This window comes from Rhinatrema bivittatum, chromosome 17, assembly GCF_901001135.1.
Source record: "Rhinatrema bivittatum chromosome 17, aRhiBiv1.1, whole genome shotgun sequence".
Taxonomy (NCBI): domain Eukaryota; kingdom Metazoa; phylum Chordata; class Amphibia; order Gymnophiona; family Rhinatrematidae; genus Rhinatrema; species Rhinatrema bivittatum.
Genome location: NC_042631.1, coordinates 3604173 through 3625185, shown reverse-complemented (window position 1 = coordinate 3625185; position 21013 = coordinate 3604173). Strand labels below are relative to the sequence as shown.

The 21013-nt window shown below is 41.4% G+C and overlaps 1 protein-coding gene across 3 annotated transcripts in view; it reads left to right on the top strand.

Annotated features, from left to right (window-relative positions):
* The window catches only part of TTC17 (tetratricopeptide repeat domain 17), a 104952-nt gene that overhangs the window by 68657 nt on the left and 15282 nt on the right, over positions 1 to 21013 (top strand). Inside the window, exons 17-19 of one of the 3 annotated variants that reach the window (XM_029582241.1) lie at positions 3447 to 3611; positions 9933 to 10183; positions 17889 to 18054. The exons of 1 other annotated variant lie outside the window; for it this stretch is intronic. In XM_029582241.1, the coding sequence (XP_029438101.1) occupies positions 3447 to 3611; positions 9933 to 10183; positions 17889 to 18054 (582 nt within the window). The remainder of the gene's footprint in view (positions 1 to 3446; positions 3612 to 9932; positions 10184 to 17888; positions 18055 to 21013) is intronic. One more of the 3 variants, XM_029582242.1, reaches the window with a different exon arrangement.

Sequence of the window (21013 nt, the reverse complement as noted above, 5' to 3'; positions counted from 1 at the left end):
CTCTTCTTAAACTAACAACTGTGCTAAATATGATGGCAAATCCTGTGCATTGTTCCAGAAATGGCACTGGGACCACCAGTGTATTTCAGAGAAGCCACCAAACAGTTTTCAGAGGGTGTTGACTTTCAGTCACTATTTTCCTGAGCCAGTTTGGAACTGGTAGTGTTTTATTCCATTTGTTAGTTATTTTACCCATTCTTTTACAGATTGCAAGATGATTTTAAAATCACAACACAAAGAACATAATTCACAATGACACATAACAAGCACCTATCATCAGTACTGGTGGGCAGCCACTTATCTCCTCCCATTGACATCCAAAAAATGAACCATTGCATTCCAGGAAGACCTCGCTCTCTCACTGCCCCCCACCAATGTACTCCTCCTACACCAACCCAAGGTTCAGAAAACTTCCAAAGCCACTCCAACAAACCCATCGTTGCATTTAAGGGAGAAAAGTGACCAAAAGCCACAATTTTAACTGACGACTAAACGATGTCAAATCCCCCTAAATTCTGGGATAATTTCTTCCACAAAAACAGAAACTGCCTGTGAAAGGCTGATTTTGAGTGGTAGAAAGACAGACATCATCCTTGGGTGAGGTCCTTCCCTTGAGCGCAGAAAGAACAGCCAGGAACATAATTCTGGATCTGAGATATACGATAAGCCGGTCCCCACCTTGGCAGTTCTTAGTGATCAAGAGCTTAAAAGCAATCCTAGCCTTCACTCATAATCAATGAAGGTTATATAAGATACTTAATCTGCTCCTGGAAACACCTGCTGCCCACCTCCTACCACATACAGCCATGAATATAGACGTTTTGCCATTTAGATGGATAACTTTTCAGTTATCAGATAAAATGGCTTTTGAATTTTGTCCTCCCTAAATATAATGAATTGCAGTGGTTGTATAGATCACATATCCCCGTTGATCTGTAAACCGATGTGATATGTCTATGAATGTCGGTATAAAAAAGGCCTAAATAAAATAGACAAAATTACATTGCAAAAAATGTTTAATTTGTTATGACAAAGTTTAACCACAGAGGACATTGTGACTCTAAAGATATGGCATCCAGAATAACCCCAAGGCAGGAAACGTTTTACCTCAGTATGAATCCCATTCACAGTAGTGTCCAGGCACAACCCAGACCATTCCCTCCTATGAACCCAGAGGACTTCCGCTCTACTCAGATGTAGTCTTAGCCTGTGCCTGCTCAACCAGGGAGACGGAGTCATAGTCTGCAAAACCCAAAAGCTTCCTGGCATTCAGAGTGAAATGGTGTATACAATTGTCGTCTGCAAAAATCTGAAAGTGAATTCCTGTAGACACAATAAGCTTAGCTAGGGATTCCAAATATAAGTCAAAAAACAGCAGAGATATCAAAGAACCCTGAGGAAGCCTGCAATATACATCATGTTGCACAGGTGATTTATTCTCCAGATAAACATATTGTTTCCTGCCTGCCATTTCAACACCTGGCCCGAAAACCCCTTATCCAATAGACACTGCAATAATAAAGTACACAGTGTCAAAGGCATCACTTAAATTGGGCCGTGCCAGCATAAGACCTTATCCAGGCACAAGGATTCAGTACAGTGAAAAAATCTGAATCCTGACTGATGAGCATCAAAGATAAAATTGTCATCTACAAACTCCTAGATCTGCGGTTCTCTGTGATCTTTACCATGAACGAGAGGTTGGAGATTGAGCAGTAGTTGTCTAGATTCTCTTTTGGAAGATTAGGGAGTGTTTTGTTTTTTTGATGGGGCCGAACAGCTGCAGACTTAAGGACTTTGAGGACAACTTCATCTCAGAGTGAGGAATTAACAGTGAGACAGCTTGGACATAAACACACACATCCTTATTCACTCATATAAGATTAGAAAACCATGGGTTTTACCATGGCATAGTTGGCCAAACTGACAACAGAAATTTTAAATCCCCATCTAGGGCCACCTGGGGTTTAATCTGAAAATCCTGCATATTCTTGGACAAGCCCTGGTTGATTTGTGGGAAATCAGCAGCTAGGCCCTACTGGGCTCACTCTTTTCAAATGGTTAAAACTTTATTAACAAAGTAGACAGACAGATTCGCAGTCCAGGCAACAACCTCCAAGATCAGAAAAAAATGGAAGTTTCACATAACCCTACCACTACTGAGGTAAAAGATTCAGCCAAGGGCTGCAGGGAGTTTAGTGTCAAGAAATGAAGTTTATTGAAAAGAATTTTAAAGGGGTAGAGACAATTTTCAAACTCCCAGCCTAAGTGCTGATAGACCTTGTACCTAATTTTCAAATGGGAAAGGAAATGTGTACTTCCTCTACGCAATTTGCCCATAAGTACAGAGTACCTGTGAAGTTCGTGCCTGCTTTTTGAGGAGGAGCGATTTCAATAGAAAATAAGATGCACAGATTTGAACCCATTGTTTTCCTCCCCCTAACTAAACATGCCTTTGGGCTTGGCCGAAAGTCCACATGCTGAGGAAGACCTTATGGACTTTTAGGCAGCTTGAGGGAGCCAATTTGGGTAAAAGGCTTTGAGATTTGCTAACATCTTTGCCAATTACCATAAAATGGTGCAGGTACCAAAGAGCATTTCAACATGGCTAATTTTATGCTGCTTCTGTCATAAACAGTATAATGGCCTGAGAGTTTTAGGGTGTGATGGTATTAAATACAGAATCATTATGCAGAGCAGAAAAAATAGCTTGCTTATAGGCAGTCTTGCTAATTCTAGTAAGTTTATTTTGTAGGGACCATATAGCTTTGAACATAGAAAGCAGTAGCATTATTCCTCTGACAAATGGAGAACCTGCTAAATTATTATCAGATGATACAAAAACTATTTTTCTTTTGTTCACAGCATTTAAAACATTTGTTTTGTAATGCAGTGAAATTTATTTTGCAGAGTAACTCTGTTTTCAGGAAACACTTCCTAAAGCTCTGATTCTTATCTGCCTTTTTCAATGGCTAAAGAGTCTGGTTGAGGTGTGCAGGTCCAGTGATGGTCCCACCGATCTTCTTGGCTCCCGAGAAGTTTTATTTTTTAGTATAAGTGCAGCAAATGGGCGTGAGGTCGATCTGCATGCATGTGGTCTTGAGAAGCAGATTAATTTGCATGTTTTGAATTCTGTATCTTGAGAACTTTGTAACTGGCTCCTACCTGGCCGTGTTGCCTGGTCTCTTGGCCTTGCAGATGATTTTAGTAGACATAACTTTTTCAATTAAAGCTTCACCCTCATTCCATTCTTAGTGACCAGAGTTTAATATGATTGGCAAGCTGCAGAACTGAGCTTTCAGATAACACCAAGGATAGGATGATGTGGAACTATCGGCACTTAATCATCTTAGAGTTGATTTGAGCCTAGCACATGTCTCTTACAGAGGAGATTTATAAACCAGAGGAGACTGAATCATCCAGTCTCACATTTCTGTATCTTCAAGGTCACTGCCAGAGGACACCTCTGGATAGGAGTCATGATCAGCAGAAGTATTTTCAGGTCCCTGAGGAGCTGGAGGCAGCGGCAGCAGCAGAGGAGAACCCCCTGGACAGCAGCATAGATACCAGTCATGGTGCCACAGAAGACCCTTCCTCATTAAGACTTGGAAGTAAGTCACCTTTGTGGATTTGTAAATCCATAATTTTGTTTCTTTTTTACCTTCCCCCATCTCCTTTCTGTCTTGATAGTTCCATTGTCTTTATTAGTCTTTTAGAAGCTGGTTAGAGATACGAGTCCCTGTGTGTGTGTAGCTTTTTTTTCTTCAGCTGATCTTTTATATATGTGCCAGCAAATCTCTCTCCACCTCATCCTCAGTTTTTTATTTTTTTGTAAGGGAGCAGGATATGTGTTTCAGTATAGTATATACTACTAAAAAAAATGTAGATAATTAAATTTCCCTTGTGTCACTTTCTTCATTTTCTTTTCATTTATTGCAATGTCTGAAAATGAGCTGTTCAAATCTTACCTCATCTTGGCCTCTGCTGCTTGGGAGCTTCCCATGATGTGATTAATTGCACGGCCTGTGGACAAATGTCCTATTTGATCTTAAGCTCAAATTCAGAGGGAAGGAATTCAGAGAGACTAGCACCTAGGAAAAGGAGGTCAGAGTCTCTTTGGTTTCAAAACAATGCCTCTTCGTCTTCAGGTTCTGGGCACAAGAAAGAAAGGAAGTTATCTCCATTGGCACTAAAGACTTTGAAACATTCCCATAAAAGTCACTGTCTGTGTCATCAGCTTATGGTGCCGAAGTCTTGAAGCCATCTACTTTAGCTGTCCCAGTGCCGAAGCTTTTCAATCCAAACCAAAAACTTCTAGGTGCAAAGATGTTGTATCGAAGCCTTTTGTGGGAAAATCAAATTCTCCCATCTTTTTGTCAGAATATAGATACTTCAGTAGTGCTTTCTCCTCCATCTCCTGAATACCATCCAATCCTGCAGATACTGTGGTTGGAGTTTGTCTAGAACCATATGAAGAATATTCTATCCACTTTACTTCCTTCACTGATTGGATCTGTTTTGGAGAAGCTGTCTGCCCAATTACTCCCAGTCTTCTAGTCCTCCTTTCTAGAAGGTTGAATACCTCGAGAAATCTCTGTTCCATCAACTCAAGAAATGACGTTAATCATGAGCGCGAAAGAATCACTGAGTCAATGGCATAGTTTACGACTGGCAATAGCTGATGAAGGGTGGCCTAGTTAAAAGTTGATTTAGAACATAAGAAATACCGTACTAGGTCAGACCAAGGATCCATCAAGCCCAGTATCCTGTTTCCAAAGGTGGCCAATCCAAGTCACAAGAACCCAAACATTAGATAATTCCCAAGCTACTATTGCTTATTAATTACCTATGGCTGTGTATAAAATTTTACTCTTATTTTTCTTTATCAATTTTATAATGTATTGTATTACTTTATATTAATTTTAATATTTTTTGCATGTTTTTTTAGCTGTCATTGTTATGATTATGAACGTTATTCTGGAAACCACTTAGGTTGATAAGCGCCTCAGGATCCATCCCCTGTCGATGACAGTGAGGATGATGATCTCTAAGAACCCCTGAGGGAGGGGGTGGGCTTTTTCCAATACATTGGATGGCCTTCCCTCCAAGCCATCTCCTCCTGACAATAGAAGGAAGTCTCCCCGGAAAATCTTTCCTTTGCAGGCTTTGTCAGGTTGATGGCGGAAGCCATCCTGTTTACGTTACAGACAGAGGAGAATATTCGGCACAAGATGCTGGCTATTCTCCAGTATGTGGAGCCTCCTAAGTAGGTTGTGGCAGTCCCAGTGCATGAGATCCTTACGGAGTTGTTGATGAAGATGTGGGAAAAAAACCCTCTTGGTGACTCCCATGAATAGGAAGGCAGATGCAATATATCTCATCCAGAAGGCTCCTGGATTCAACAAGCAGCAGCAGCCACACCTATCTGCCATGGTCAAATCCATGTTCAAGAAGTCCAAGCATCTTCGGATCCATTTCTCGGTTTGCCCAGGGAAGGATCAGAGGGCCATGGATACCCTTGGGAGGAAAGTTTCAAGGAGCTATGCTTATCACCTACATAGTAGCCTACTAGCTCTTCATGGGCCAGTATATGTGGGACATCCTGAAGCAGGTGCAGGAGGTAGCCAAGCAGTTGCCTCAACAGCAGCAGGACACTCCCAGTCATGGATATGCAAGGATCTAGAGTACGTAAAACAAGGGATCCACTCGACCTACAATGTTGTCGAGGTGGTATCGAGGGTCTCTGTCGCAGGGATCATTGCCTGCAGATGCACCTGGCTGTGGGCCTCAGATCTCTGTCAGGAGGTGCAGGAACAAACTGCTAACATGCCTTGCACAGGAGAGAATCTCTTCGGAGATAAGGAGAAGGATGTAGTGGCCCAAATTCATAACCTATATGCGACACTCCAACAGCTCTCCATTGGTACTTGGGACCCATCCTCCTTATCCAGGAGACCTTCAAGATTTAGCACCAAAAAGTCTTTATTCCACCCGAGGAGACATTATCCTCTGCCATCTCATTCCTGTTAGCAGCAACATGCCCTTCTTAGCCGTCTAAGGCAACAGAGGGTCCCAAAGCCCCAGCTGGTGTCTGTCATCTCTGGGGATGGGTTTTGATGGGTGAAAGAGTGTAGCCAAGATCATTATACCCTTGACGATGGACCTTCCAGTCAGAGGCTCGCTGTATTTCTATGTGAGGCAAGAAAACAAAGGAAAGACCAATAGCCTTAGATAGATTTATTTATTTATTTAGATTCTTTTCTATGCCATCGTTTAAGCTAGGAGCCATCACAACGGTTAACAATGAGGCACATAAGTTAATGCTGCTAAATGCGTTTATTATAACAACTAGATAGGTGCCTGTAAGTTACGGTACAAAGTTTCATAATAACTATAGGATAATGAGATAGATATGCTTAGATTTATTAGAACAGTTTTTAACAATATATATAACCTACATGTTATCTGTTACTGCTTAAAAGTAAAACAGTCGTGTTGCTTAGGTGTGTTTTGTTAGTATACAGACTCACTGCTCTCTACAATTCCCTGGATTCTATATACTTTATTGTATGATTCGGTTAAAAAAAAAGTCCAATTCTGGCCGAGTTTAGCCAAAATGGCTGCATCAGGGGCTACAACACATATGAAATCACACAGTTAGGATGCCCATAAAATAATAACATAAATATCTTAACATAATTGACATAAATATTATAACATAAAAACATATAAATAATAAATCATGAAAACATAAATTTATGTATTTGATACAGTGCACACACACATAGCTCATCAATAATGTAAAATATATCATGGCGTATACATATTAAGTAAAAAAAAAAAAATGTTTGAAATTTTTGAAAACTTGTATTGATAAAAAATAAAGAGGTGGTACCTTACATCAAACTGTTGTACAATGAACCACTTTGTTGAAAGTATTGGATTATATTGCCTTCTGGCTCTGATAGACCGACTTCCGGCTTGTATTTCTACCTGAAACAGTGGCCCAGTATAACCTCAGACCAGTGGGTCTTCGCCATCATTTGCGGAGGGTACAAATGAAATCTTTTGAGTGCCCCACCAAATTGCCCTCTAAGACCATTTTGGGGACCAGTAGCGCACATCAGGAAATGCTTCTGTCAGAGCTCTTCTTCCTCTTAATAGCCAAAGCGGTCGAGCCTGTTTCACCAGGACAAGAGAGAGTGGGAATTTTACTCCCAGTATTTCCTGATTCCAAAGAAAACAGGGGGACTCCGTACCATCCTAAACCTAAGGGCCTTGAGCAAGTTTCTAAAAAGAGAAAAGTTCAAGATGGTTTTGCTGGGCACCTTGATCCTTTTCCTGGCTATACTCTCTTGATCTAAAAGATGTGTACTCTCACTTAGAGATCTTCCCTAGCTACCAGAAGTATCTAAGATGTGCTTCCAATATCGCGTTCTGCCGTTTGGGCTAGCATTTGCCCTGTGGTCTTTACAAAATGCCTGGCACACCTTTGTAGACTGAGAGTTCCTGTTTTCCCCTATCTGGACAATTGACTGATCAAGAGCACCTCTCAGGCAGGGGCCGAATGGTCCATGCACTCATCCATTCAAGGTTTGGAGCCACTGTGTTCATTATCAACTACCCCAAATCCCATCTCAGCCCGTCATTTCAATTGGACTTCATAGGAGCCCAGCTAGACATGGCTTGGGTCAAGGCCGCCTTGCTGCAGCAACAGGCCATTACCCTGATGACCATCGTGGCAAAGATTCAACAGAACCAGTAGGTATCAGCATGGCATATGTTGAGACTGTTGGGCCACGTGGCCATCACAGTATGCATTAATCCCTTGGCATGCATGCACATGCGAAGAGCCCAGTGGACCTTGTGATTCCAGTGGCTTCAGGCCACCCAGTATCTGCGGGGACTATATCTGAGTCATTCTATCCCTCTGGGACTCCTTGTCCTGGTGTTAGGAAATTTCCAATCTGGAATTGGGGGGGGGTATCCTTACAGATTCCTCAAGTTCAAATTGTACTAACCACGGATGTGTCCATCCTAAACTGGGAAGCCCATGTAGATGGCTTAGCTACCAGGGATTCTGGTCTTCCTAGGAATGTCTGTCAAATCAACTTCCTGGAGCTGTCCGGTGGCAGGGCTGACACTTATGCTTCCAACCCTGCTGCCCAGAGCAATGTTGGAAGTGCCCAGAATCGCAACATACTGCAATCCCGGTCACAATGACGGGGGTGAGCAGGCATTAATTTTTATTTTTTTTTTTTTTACTATTTACCAGGGAGGGGAGGGCAGGGCTGAAGGGCTGGCACCGATAGTTTTTGTTTCCTTTCAGCGATATTTGGGAGGGGGCTTCAGCCAGAATGTTTTTCACATTTATGATGGGGGAGAGGCAGTCAGGCTGGGAAGCATGCAGTTAATTTTTTTTTGTTAAACTATGAGTATTACATAACCGGATATCTTTTGAAGATATCTGGTTAAGTGGCTGGTCATTCGGCCACTAAAGGCCAGGTAATTTTAGATATAACCATCCGTATTCAAATGCCAGCTAGTTTAAAGTTATCTGACTTGAGGTAGCTGGATAACTTTAGGAGAGTATATTCAGCAGGACGTTTATCCTGCTGAATATCCGGGATAAGTTATCTGGCTAACTTAAGCCTGATATTTTGTCCACTCACCAGTTTACTGAATATGGACCTCTTATAGTATTGGCCCCTAAATATTCAGATTGTCTGAAAAATCGTGATTGGTGTCCCTAATCTGTCTTTTCCTAGCGTGCAGCCAGATGAACTCAGGACCAGTGGGTTATGCTCCCCTGCTAGCAAGATGGAGACGGAGTCAGGTTTCAAAGCTGACGTCACCTTAGATACACCCCTGCAATGACCTCAGCTATTCAGTATCTCTGTCTCCTAGCAGATGTGGACGTGCTATCCCCGCACCAGCATTGGTGTTTAGCGGGATTGCAGTACTCTTTTGAAGAAAATGTACCTTTAAATTGGAGAAAGATCGAGCCTTACTCTCCTGGATGATACCTCATGGTCCCTCCCCCAGTTGAGAATTCCTGAGGTGATTTCCGAAATCCCATGCCTTGGTCCTGTAGCCGGTTCCCAGCGTGGACTTGCTGCTTAAGCAGCCGAAAGGCAGCAGGTGCAGGAAGCCAAGTGCGGTGGTGACGGCCTAAGCCCTCTCCCCCCGCAGCTGGAAACAGTCTCTGTACTCAGCCGGTAAGTGCTGAGCCCAGGTAAATAAAAGTAGGACTCCTCCGATTCAGAGATGTGGAAGGCCTTGGCGAGGGTGATGCTAACCAGACCGCAAGCAGCCTCCCACCCTGATCAGGAGTAGCTTTTGTATATCCCATTGGTCCTGAGTCCATCTGGCTACGCACTAGGAAATGGAGAAATTACTTACCTGATAATTTTGTTTTCCTTAGTGTAGACAGATGGACTCAGCATCCCGTCCACGGCTGCCCATGAGCGCTGCCAAGGAATCGCCCATGAGGTGAATCCAGATTCCAAGAGGTTACGGCTAAGCTGTCGCCCTATCCATAGATCAGGGCATCCATAATATTGCTGGGATTCAGAACTTATGTTTGGTTGAGTACAGTTAGGGTCACCAGTTTTTTAATCAAGTTAAGTTGTATTCAAGTTTTTCAGTAGTATGTCCATAATGGCTCTTAAAGAGAATACTGAATAGCTGAGGTCACTGCAGGGGGGGGGGTATCTAAGGTGACATCAGTTTTGAAACCTGACTCCATCTCCATTTGCTAGTAGGGGAGCACATAATCCATTGGTCCTGAGTCCATCTGTCTATACTAAGGAAAACGAAATGATCAGGTAAGTAATTTCTCCAATTCATTGATTTCACAGCAGTGAAATCAATGAATAGAAGGATTAACCCAAAACAAGTAATGTTAATGGTATGTGGTCCTCTGTTGTCAGATACAGTTATGTCAGAAAATAACACCAGTGATGGAGAGGAGGGTGTGGCAGACCCTCGAATATCTGAAGAAATGCTGGCCCTGGTGGATGAGTTTGAAAATACATGGCCTTTGGAAGCAATTGAGGGAGCGCTGGAGGTGAAAGGTTGTCGGATGGACCTGCAAGGAATTAGGGTCCTGAAGAAAGGTTCCCAGGATGGAGTGTCTGGGTCCTGTTTCGGAGATTGTGAGGATGATGATGAGGCTGAATGGGTAAGAGCTATCTCAAAAATAGGTTAATACCAATTTTGTTGATTTTCCATACTGTGTGACAGTATTAGCAGCCCTAGAAAACTAAAAAAAAAATCTGTTTATACATGTGCATAAAGCATGTGTAGTTTTAATGACTGTCCTGCCCATGTAGTAAGAAAGGTGCCATGTAAGAATGAGAGTTTGTGCAACGTTGGCCCTCTGCTGAGTCTTCCAGCAACACCTCCCATTTCTAATAATTATGCATGAGACCAGGTTTCAGTGATGTAGACAATTGGCAATTTGAGTGAATTATCCCCTCTGACATAGCACAATTGGATTGCTTTTATTTGTTACTGACCTGAACATTATTCGAGCCAGCAATCTAAAAATGTTACCCTCCGTTCCTCTGCCATAATATGATAAATGTGCAAAAATGGAGACGGATAGAATATGGAGATTTTCAGACCCTGGGCTTTGTAATGGAGACTGCCAGAAAAAAATCTTTATACACCATCATAAACTCTGCCCAAAATCTGGAGCTGGCTTAAATTGTTGTGAACATCACAAGAATAAGTGCTCTGGGGAACTGGCTCTCAATCCATGATTCTATTGGAAAATTGTCATTTTAATCCTCTGTTCTCGGTCAATGAGCAGTCATGAATTAGCTTTAATGTGTGGGTGACGCCATTCGGCAGTGCTGACGCCGGTCCCACCTCTCATCGCTTCGTAGAGACTTGACTTGAGCATGCACAGGAATTCCTGCATGCTGCTCTGTGAGCCTCTCCGTGCACGGACATGTCCCTCTCACTCTGTCTTGCAGTTTTTGGTTTTTGGCCTTAGTGCCCTCTTACTGCCTTGTTGCTTCTTCAAAATTATTTGCCGTTGCCTCGTCAGCCCCTCAAACTGAAGCTATTGTGCTACCTACATTATTTCTAAGATTACATACACAGAAAGGAGTCTGCACTGTAAGAGAGCCCTGGCATGTTACCAAAAGAGAACTCAACCTCACAATCAAGCTTTTCAATTGTTTGTCCTTTTATCCCAATAAATTTGGAAGGGAAATTGCCAAACAAACTTTGTCCAATTGGCTAGCAGTCTGTATAACACGCTGTTATGTGCTGGCTGGCTTACAGGCTTATCAAGTGAGAGCTATGGCTACCTAAGTGGCTCATCTCAGGGCCACTTCCATTGAATTAGGGCTAGGGGACACTTCTTTAAGCTAACAGGTAGTAGATTTAAAACAAATTGGCGAAAGTATTTTTTCACTTGATGCATAATCCAAGCTGTGGAATTTGTTGCCAGAGGATGTGGTTAAGGCAGCTAGCAAAGCTGGGTTTAAAAAGGGTTTAGACAAGTTCTTGGAAGAAAAGTTCATAAAGAGTATAGGAAGTGAGCAGAAAGAAATTGGATCTACTTTTAGAAATTGGCCATTGTTGGAGACGAGATGCTGGATTCGATGCACTTTTGGTTTAACCCAGCATGACACTTTTTATATTCTTATCTTCTTAAGACTTTTGCAAAGCTGCTACATTGTCACCTGTTCACACTTTCATGCCCAACTACTGTCTGGATAGCATGTCACCAGTAGTTCACTCTCTATCTGATGAGTCTGGGTTGACTTTAAATGATTGCTCCACAATGCAACCTTCAGCTTGGGACTCCCCATGCATTATTGGTAATTCATGCCTGTTTGTCAGTGGAGAAAGCAAGTTTGTTTACCTGTAAACAGGGTTTTCCATAGACAGCAAGATGAATTAGTTAATACCTGCTTGCCCTTCCCCAATGAGTCTACTCCCTTACTAAAGTTTAAGCTCTGGAAGAGACTGAAAGGCTCACGAGGTAGCAGGCACATGCGGGAACTCCTACGCATGTTCAGAAAAGTCCGTGTCAGCACCTTGCCATGACTTCCTCTAGACGTTTTGGTTAATTCTTACTGCTGTTTTACAGGTAAGCAAACTTACTTTTTCTGCCTTTTTATTGTTGTGATGATTCAGAAAAAAATATGATTAAAAAGCAATTCCTCTGCCTTCTGCTCCACCAGTCCTCATCCAGCAGTATGGAGGCACAGTTCTATATTTTTTTCAATGACATCACCAGCATATATGTCACGTTTAGAGCCAATTGAGCCAGTGTTCTCTGCTTTCAGTCGCTGGATGGGCATTTTTGAATTTCAGCACGTTTTGAACAGAAAGTTATTTATTTAGGATTTCAGCCTATTTACTAATCATTTGAACAATGTTAAGGCTGCATTTGAGCCATGCTCCTGGGGATGTTTGCTCCTGCAGCGAAGTGTGCTCTGATGACAATATTGTGATCACAGCTCCCTTTCCGTGGTTGGTAAGATTGAGAAAGATCTGCCGGTTTCTACCAGTGTTTTAGCAGCATTTTTTAAATAATCACTTACTTTATAAGCTGTTTGCTTTGTCACAGCCTTTGGCTTTGTTTAAAGTCTTCACGATAACAGAGATAAGTTTTCGCTGTGGCATTTGTGGCACCAAACGCTCATCAGCTGAAGGAGGTCTGTACTCTACTTACCGCGGAAAATCCGGCTAACCCAAATTACCTAAGTCCATTTTTACCACGAAGAAAATATAGTCTGTAGAGGATTCGGGTAAGCAAAAGGTTTCCTCCAGAGCAAAATCAGCTTCACTGGAGCAGTTAGTGGCTGCCGTTCCAATGGCTAACTTGGATGTAGCAGCCATTTTCAATTATTCAGCTGGAACGTCGTCATCAAAGGCAAGTCTTTAAGTCAGGGACCTTCCAATTTGCTACCAGCTTTCGATTTTCTTCAGGTATCTAGTCTGCAAGTCCCTAGCACTAGTGCTGGTTCTTTGACCAGATTTTTTCAGATTTCTACATCAGGCTTTTCAGGCCTTACAAGGGCAGTATGATAACATTGCAGATCAGGAACGAAGAAAGATTTGATTCAGAGGAGGCTGAATCATACTATATCTGGTCTTTGTCCCTCTTATTTAAGATTAGAGAGAGGTGGTAGTACACTTGATTTTTAGAAGAAGGTGAGATTCAGTTGGGGGAAGATGAGGAAAAGCAGATTAGGTTATTTCATAAAGAGCAGATGTCAGCATTAATTTTGCAGGTTATTTCTGCATTACATTTAGAGGAGCAAAAATTTGAGGAGACAGACTGGGATCCAATGCTGAGAAGTACATGGAAGACCAGAAATTGAATCTGATTCTTACTGAGTGAGAATCGCCTGAGGCAGGCTTTAGACGTCTAAGAATCTTTAATATGCTATATCCTACGCCACCAGAGTTGCTAGATTGTCTTTTTCAACAACCAAGGGCCAATGCAATGGTTGCAACAATTGCCAGGAAGACTACTATTCCTGTGGAAGGGAATGTAACCCTTTGGGATGCATAGGATTAGAAGCTAGAGTAGATATTTAAGCATTTATTTTCTGCAGGCTCTTTTCTGCTTCAGGGGGCAGTTTATGCTTATGTATCCAGATCCTTACTCCATTGGATTCAACAATTATCTGAGCTGGAAAGTACTGCAAAGCTAGAATCGGCTACAGCTTACTTGTCTGATGCATTATATGATATAATTAGAATTGCTGTTAGGTCTTTATCTCTCTCTGGGAGCTAGATGTCTTCTGTGGCTAAGAAATTAGTCTGCGGACTCTTGGTCTAAGTCTAGACTTTGACGTTTGCCTTTTAAGGGTAAATACCTCATTGGTGAGGAATTGGACCATCTCATAAGAGATCTGGGAGATCCAAAATTACAGAGGATAAGGCCCAGGTAAGTTTTCATCCATACCAGGCTCGTTCTCAGTTTATGGAAGTGAAGAGATATAGACCTGGTAGGAAAGATACCCCTCAGTTCTCAGTGGGTAAAAACAGATCCCAGCCTTTTCGAGGAGCAAGAAGACCAAGGGGCGATATTACTTGAACCCCCACTACTTCTCAGCATGCACAATGAGGCCCAAGAGATTCATTCTCTAGGGGAGCCTATAGGGGGCAGGTTACAGGTTTTTCTCAGGGAATGGATCCAGATTACTACAGACCAATGGGTTTTGGATATATCCAAAATGGTTACACTCCAAATTTAAGAAGGTTGGTAAAATATTTTATCTCACTTGCCCGTTCTCCAAGCAAGATTGCCACAATTTTTTGAATATTGAACAAATTGATTCAATTGCAAGCAATTCACCAGGTTCCAATCAAGGAATGTCAAAGGGGATACTGTTCAATTTATTTTATGATTCCAAAGGCGGACTGTTCTTTTAGACCTATTTTGAATCTGAAGGGTGTAATCAAAATATATATGTCCCACATTTTCACATGGAATCTCTGTGAATGGTTATCGCTTCAGTTTACAAGGACAAGTTTTTAATGTCTGATTTAAAAGAAGTTTACTTTCATTTTCCAATGAAGCCAGATTTCCAAAAATGTATTCGTTTTTGCATAATCAGTCAACATTATCAGTTTATTGCCCAGCCTTGGAGCTGCACCAAGGACTTTCATGAAAGTTATGGTTGTAGTAGCTACCTTTTTAAGAAAGAATGGAATTCTAGTCCATCCTTATCTAGATGATTGGTTAGTAAGGGCCAAGTCATATGCCAAGGGAGTGGTCTCAACAGAGTCAGTAATTTCTTTACTTCAAAGGCTAAGTTGGGTGATCAATTTTACAAAGTAATTTGCAGCTCGCACACACTTTAGAACATCTAGCGGCATGATTCAACCCAGCTGCAGGCATGGTCTACCTTCCTCAGAAGAGTTTCAAAAATTCGATCCCAGGTGTACAGTGTTTGTTTTTTGTTGTTGTTTTTTGTTTGGTTTTTTTTTAGATCAACAGGCACCAACTGCTTGGCATTATCTATAGCTTCTAGGCTCAATGGCTTTGACTCTAGAATTAGTTCCTTGGTCAAGAGCCCACATGAGACCACTGCAGATATCTCTTCTTTCAAGATGGAAAGGCTACGGGGGTGCACCTTTTGTTAACCAAAGAGATTCAAAGGTCTCTAAAGTGGTGGATGCATTACTCGAATTTGACAAAAGGAATGCCATTGGAAAATCCAGACTGAGCTATCCTGACAATGGATGCCAGTTTAAGAGGGTGGGGAGCTCATTACAGGAACTTTATGCTCAGAGACTTTGGAGCCAGAGTGAGAAACATTGGTCAATAAATCGCCTGGAGACCGGAGTGACAATGCAACAGCAATTGTTTATATAAACAAGCATGGCGGCACACGCAGTCAGGGTGTTTTGGAAGAGACAGATCTATTGGTTGCTTGGGCCAAGAATCATCTAGTCCAGTTAACAGTTTAACAGTTCAATACATAGTAGGTCAGAGCAATATTCACTATCTCAGTTGGAATGTAATAGATCCTGGAGATTGGGAATTAAGTCAGGAGGCCTATGTGCAAAGATAGGGGGACGCATCAGATAGATCTGATGGCTTCCACCAAGAACAGAAAAGTAAGAAGGTTTTCAGTCATCACAGAGATCTAGGCAACGAAGAAATAGATAGCTTTCAGAAAAGTTGGAGGGGTTACAAGCTTCTGTATCTTTTTCCTCCTTGGCCATTAATAGCAAAAGTATTAAGGAAAATAGAAAAGGAAAGATTTCAGTAGTTTTAGTTGCTTCAGACTGGCCACGAAGGCCTTGGTATGCACACTTAAGGAGGCTGTTAATAGATCAACCGCTACATCTACATCAGGTCAGGGGCCTATAGAGATGGAAGATCCAACTCTATTCTTTATTAATGGCTTGGCTATTGAAAGAGCAAGGTTAGCTAGGAGAGGTTACTCGTCCTCGGTGATTAGTACAATGCTACATTCTAGAAAGAGTTCTACTTCCCTATCTTATATGAGTCTGGCACTTTTTCTATTCTTGCAAATTAAAAAAAAACTTATCACCATGGTCCGCGCAAATAGGTGATATTCTTGATTTTTTACAATGCAGATTGGATAAAGGTTTAGCTTTAAATTCTTTAAAGGTGCAGATAGCTGCCAAATCTTGTTTTTGTGGACGAATAAATGGTAGTTTAATATCTTCCCATTTGGATGTTTGTCATTTTCTTAGTGGGGTAAATCATATATATCCACTAATCAGAACTGTTTTTTCAGATTTGGAATTTGTTTGGTTGTACAGGCTTTATCTATTTATTTATTTATTTATTTATTTGAAGCTTTTATATATACCGAGGTTTAGCGCATGCCTTCACCCCGGTTTACATTGAAACGAAACAATGATACATAGAACAAGTAGTGAAACAAAAGTATATATAACAGGTCATGGAGCAGGTTGTAACAGAAAATAACTAAAATAGTTTAAGCCAAGTTTAAGTTTAAGTTCTCCATTTGTGCCTTTATGTCAATCAACTATAAAGGATTTGACTTTAAAGACAGTCTTTGTATTACATCTGCAAGGCAAATTTCAGAATTGCAGGCACTGTCATGCCAAACCCCTTTTTTTTAAATTTACAAAAATTTCAGTTATTTTGAGACTGATCCTTTCTTTTCTACCTAAGGTTGTATCTTTGTTTCATATTAATCAACAAATTGTTCTTCCTGCCTTTAACAAGAGGGAATGTAAAGATGATTTATGTTTGTTAAAGTATTTGAATGTTTAAAAACTTATCTTGTAAGATCGAAGGAATTTCGTAAATCTGAAAGATTTTGTCCTTTTGTCGATTGCTAGATAGTTGAAGAATGCCATTTCGTCACCGTATTTACTGCAGGGTAAAGTTGCACCTAAGACGATTTGGGCTCATTCAACACAAGCGCAGGCTTCATTGTGGGCAGAAAGATGTGCAGTGAATCCAGTGGAGATTTGTAAAGCAGCAACGTGGACCTCTGGGGCCATGTGCAAGGCTCTATAGGTTGGATCTTTTCGCTAGGCAAGATACCATTTTTGGATCTTCAGTCTTAAAGGCGGGATTGTCATCCACCCACCCTTAGATGGGCTTTGGTATTTCCCATAGGTTTGGGACTGGTGGGGCAGAAGGAAGAGGAAGGAGAAATTGTTTTACCTGTTAATTTCCTTTCCTTCACTTCTGCTATACCAGTCCAGGACCCTTCCCATAAAAATATAATAAAAACAGAAAAGTAAAGTTAGCAGTTTAGGGTGACGTCATGTTTGCTGTGTTTTTGCAAAGTGAGTGACTTACAGCAAATGTATATTCTTATTTAAGCTAAACAATGTTTATAATAAGAAGTAAGCCTAGTTGGATGGTTTGTGACAATGAAAGAAAGGACTTGCCAGAGGTGTCTTTAATGCCTTTTATTGTTAATGTTACGTCGTTATTTTTTTATCTTTGACAGTAGTAAACTGGCTGAATTGGTTCTAAATGTGACATATATGCTGGTGATGTCATTAGTCCTCATCCATGCTACTGGTTCTGGAGTGGTGTAGCAGAAGTAAAGAGAAGGAAATTAACAGGTAAGACATAATTTCTCCATACCAGGTTTATGGACCAACTTTTTTTTTTTTTTTTTTTTTTTTTTAAATCGCAGACCATGATTTTGTGGTCCCACTTTACATTCCCACTATAGGTAGTATTGCTGTTGTACTTTGTGTGTATGGGAAAGCCTGGATGAGATGTTTGCTAACCCCATGGTTGAGCAGATGCCAGGCTTTCATGCATCCCTTGATCCAGGCAGGTGCAGGTAGCCTGCTGTACCTCTGAAATGCCAGAAGACAGGGAACTGTGCATGAGCAGCAGCCACTTTTCAATATTCATCATTCACAATGTTGTTCTGTAGATAACGTTCCAGGTGAAACGTTTAAAGAAACCAAGAGCCGACAGTCAGGATCCTCCGGAGCCAGCAACGAAGACCGGAGAGGAAGAGATTAATGCAGAAATTGAAAACGATTTCCAAACTGCCCTAGAAATCAGCGGCCCAAAGATACCCTCTCCAGGACCACTTGGTAGAATTTAATTTTTTTTTTTTAAATATCTAAATTCCTTTCATACCTATTTTGACAGACTTCGTTCACTAAGCTGCCCCCTTTGTCTTCAGAAAAATAAGAGGTGATCCCTGGGAATGCAGCAAGTGCAGGGAACTGCAACCAGTATGGGGGGGGAAAAAAGGAAAGCTTTTAAAATGTTTGGAAGCCCCTCCTCTATCCCTGTTCTTGTCTTTTTTTTTTTTTTTTTTTTTTTGGGGGGGGGGGGGGAGTAGGTGGCAATTTAGAAAATAATTTTCTCTTATACCCTGCAATAGTCACGTACACAGAATAAGTAAATGAGATCAGTAGCTTCAACTAAAAGGTTGCATCATAGCATTTTTGGTCTTCCCGCAGCACTGCTTTCCACCAGGTCAGACTGCAGCTGTTTTCTGGCTTCTGACTGCCTAGAGCCATGTTCTCAAGACAGTGCTCCAGGCAGTAAAAGCAGCACACACCACATGTGGGTTCCCTATGGCTGCTACCTTGGATGAGAATTTGGGACCACGTTTTACAATGTGCAGAACTATAAGTAAGGAAGACCCCAATACCTGTAGTGTAGTTTTTGGATATGTGAAGCTATTTACACCGCATGTTAGTATGTCTTGCAAATTAGGTCTATGGCAAAATAGGGATATTTGTGCCTGTTAAGATTCCTTGCTTTGCCCTGTGACTTGTTTTCCCCAATGTGAAGTCTCTCCCCTTGCAGACTCTTAAGTTACTATACAGGTGACATCCTGACATCTGTAGTGTTCTGCAATTCCTGACAGTTGTTTTCCTTGTATCAGCTACGACTGAAGGGGTTAAACAAACCCCATTGTTGTATTATGAGTGTTTTAAAGGTAAGCAGTGTTATTGATCAGGAAGCCTGTATCCGGGTTTAAGATTGGTTCTGCAACACCTGTTGCAAAATGATCTAGCCCAGGATTTGCCAGAAATCTTTCTGGACTGAAGAGCACTACCAACTGGACCTGTCAGGAACCAGTCCTGCATCTGAACAGTGTCCTGATTGTTCCCAGAGCTTTTCCAGGCATTAGATAATTAAAGTGGATCTTGATTAAGTAGTGATTATTGTATAATTCCTGTTTTGTTTTATGCTGGTTATAATTTTTATAGTTCACAGCATCTCCTTTTTTCTAATAAACCATTTAGTTTGTTAGCCCTGTGTCTGTGACTAGATGATCCAAGCATTTTTCATATTCAATCTGTAGGAGAGCTTGAGAGCAGGGTACTTGCACAGAGGCAAGAGAGAAGCCAACGGGTTGGCGAGAAGATGCTAGTGTAGAGGCATGTGCAAGCAGGCCTGAGCAGTGCTTGGCAGGACTCTCCATTTGTTGGTGGTAGGGTAGCACTAAGGAATTTGTGTAAAGGATATTTTTTCCCCAAATATTTTCTTGACCAAACAACAAGGTGGAGAATTATTGAAGTTATGTATTTGAGCAGAGGCAAAATGAAGTTTGCCTCCTTGTTTCGAATCTCCAGTATTGTTCCTTGATTAAGTCAAAACCTTGGTTTAGCCCTCCTGAGCCACTGATTTCTTGGGATGTGAACAGGCCTACAGTGTAACATCTGTGGATGAGCCTGGGATTATTGAAGTACTCCAGTCTTTGCACCCTTATTTAATTGTACAGTCAGGATTTCTCCACTCAGATGTCCCTTGAATGTGGAATATACTTTTATATTGCACATGAGAACAAGCTCTCTTAGAGAGGGAAGCATTGTCATACTTGTGGGGCCAGGCTTGAAGCTTCTGAAATCGGATCCTTTTGCTTGCAGTAACCTTAAGGTATCTTGGACCAACAGGACGCAGGAGAACTTCTAGCCTTTGAGCCTGGAGTTCAAGGACCATTCAGAGTCCTCACATTGACATTGCTAAATCAGGAGATGATGTAGTTCTGTCTGAAGCATTAGAAAAATCCTAATATAGAGAACAAAGTCCACAGGTACTTTTAACCCACAGACTTTGTACTAGTTTCCAAATTAAAGCTACATGCATGCTCCACTAACATTTGCACCTGCTTTTTCATGGAAAGTAATGTGCGGAGAGTTGAAAATGCAATCTACGTGTAGTATTTTCTTCCCCTCAATGTGGATAAAAGTGCATGTATTAAGGAAGAGCCGTATCTATGGAAGGCAGTTTTCAGATGGCCAATTTACATGGAGAAGGCACTTTCTGCCTGCGCAAACAGCTTTGAAAATTGCCTTCCATCTTCTGGTAAAACGAGCAAGCATCCTGAGAGAGAAATCCTAATGGACCCTCCCATAGTTTGGGCTTCAAAGGCATTGAGGAGTCTGATGTGTGCCTTGTTTTCCAACTGCCTTCTGAGTTTTCACATAATGAACGTGTGCAGCCATCCACAGAAAAGACTCAACTCTTCAGTGTGTGCAGCATGAGCTGTTTTACAAGAAAATTTAAACAAAGAAATGCTATAAACTTTCTCAAAATACATAACCCAAAATAGGAGACAAGTGTAAAGTTAAAATCACTGACGAGGTCACCACAAAGTCACAAAAAATGGATCTAAGTAAATGTATATGGGTTTCAGCTAGCTGGTGTTACATGTGGCTGTCACCCCCAGCCAATTTCGGTCCTCTTGATCATAAACCCCAGAAAATACAGCGACTACTTTTGACTTCGACCTTCTCTCTTCTTCTGTTTTGGGTTACAAGGAAATTTGTCATAGTTCTTAGTCTTGGAAACTGAAACTGATAAACTTAAGGAACCTTTCCTTACAATAAAGGCTAAGGGTAACATGATTTTGCCAATATACTTTTACTATAGGGTGGGCCTAAATGAGACAGCTGCTGAGCCCACAGCCTTTGCAAACTAAAGAGGTTACCTAAGGATAAGATGGAATGGTGGTTCACTGCCTCTAATGTGAATCACTATATTGCTGAAATAGCTCATAAAACCACTATTCTTGTAGAGGGTGACACCAAG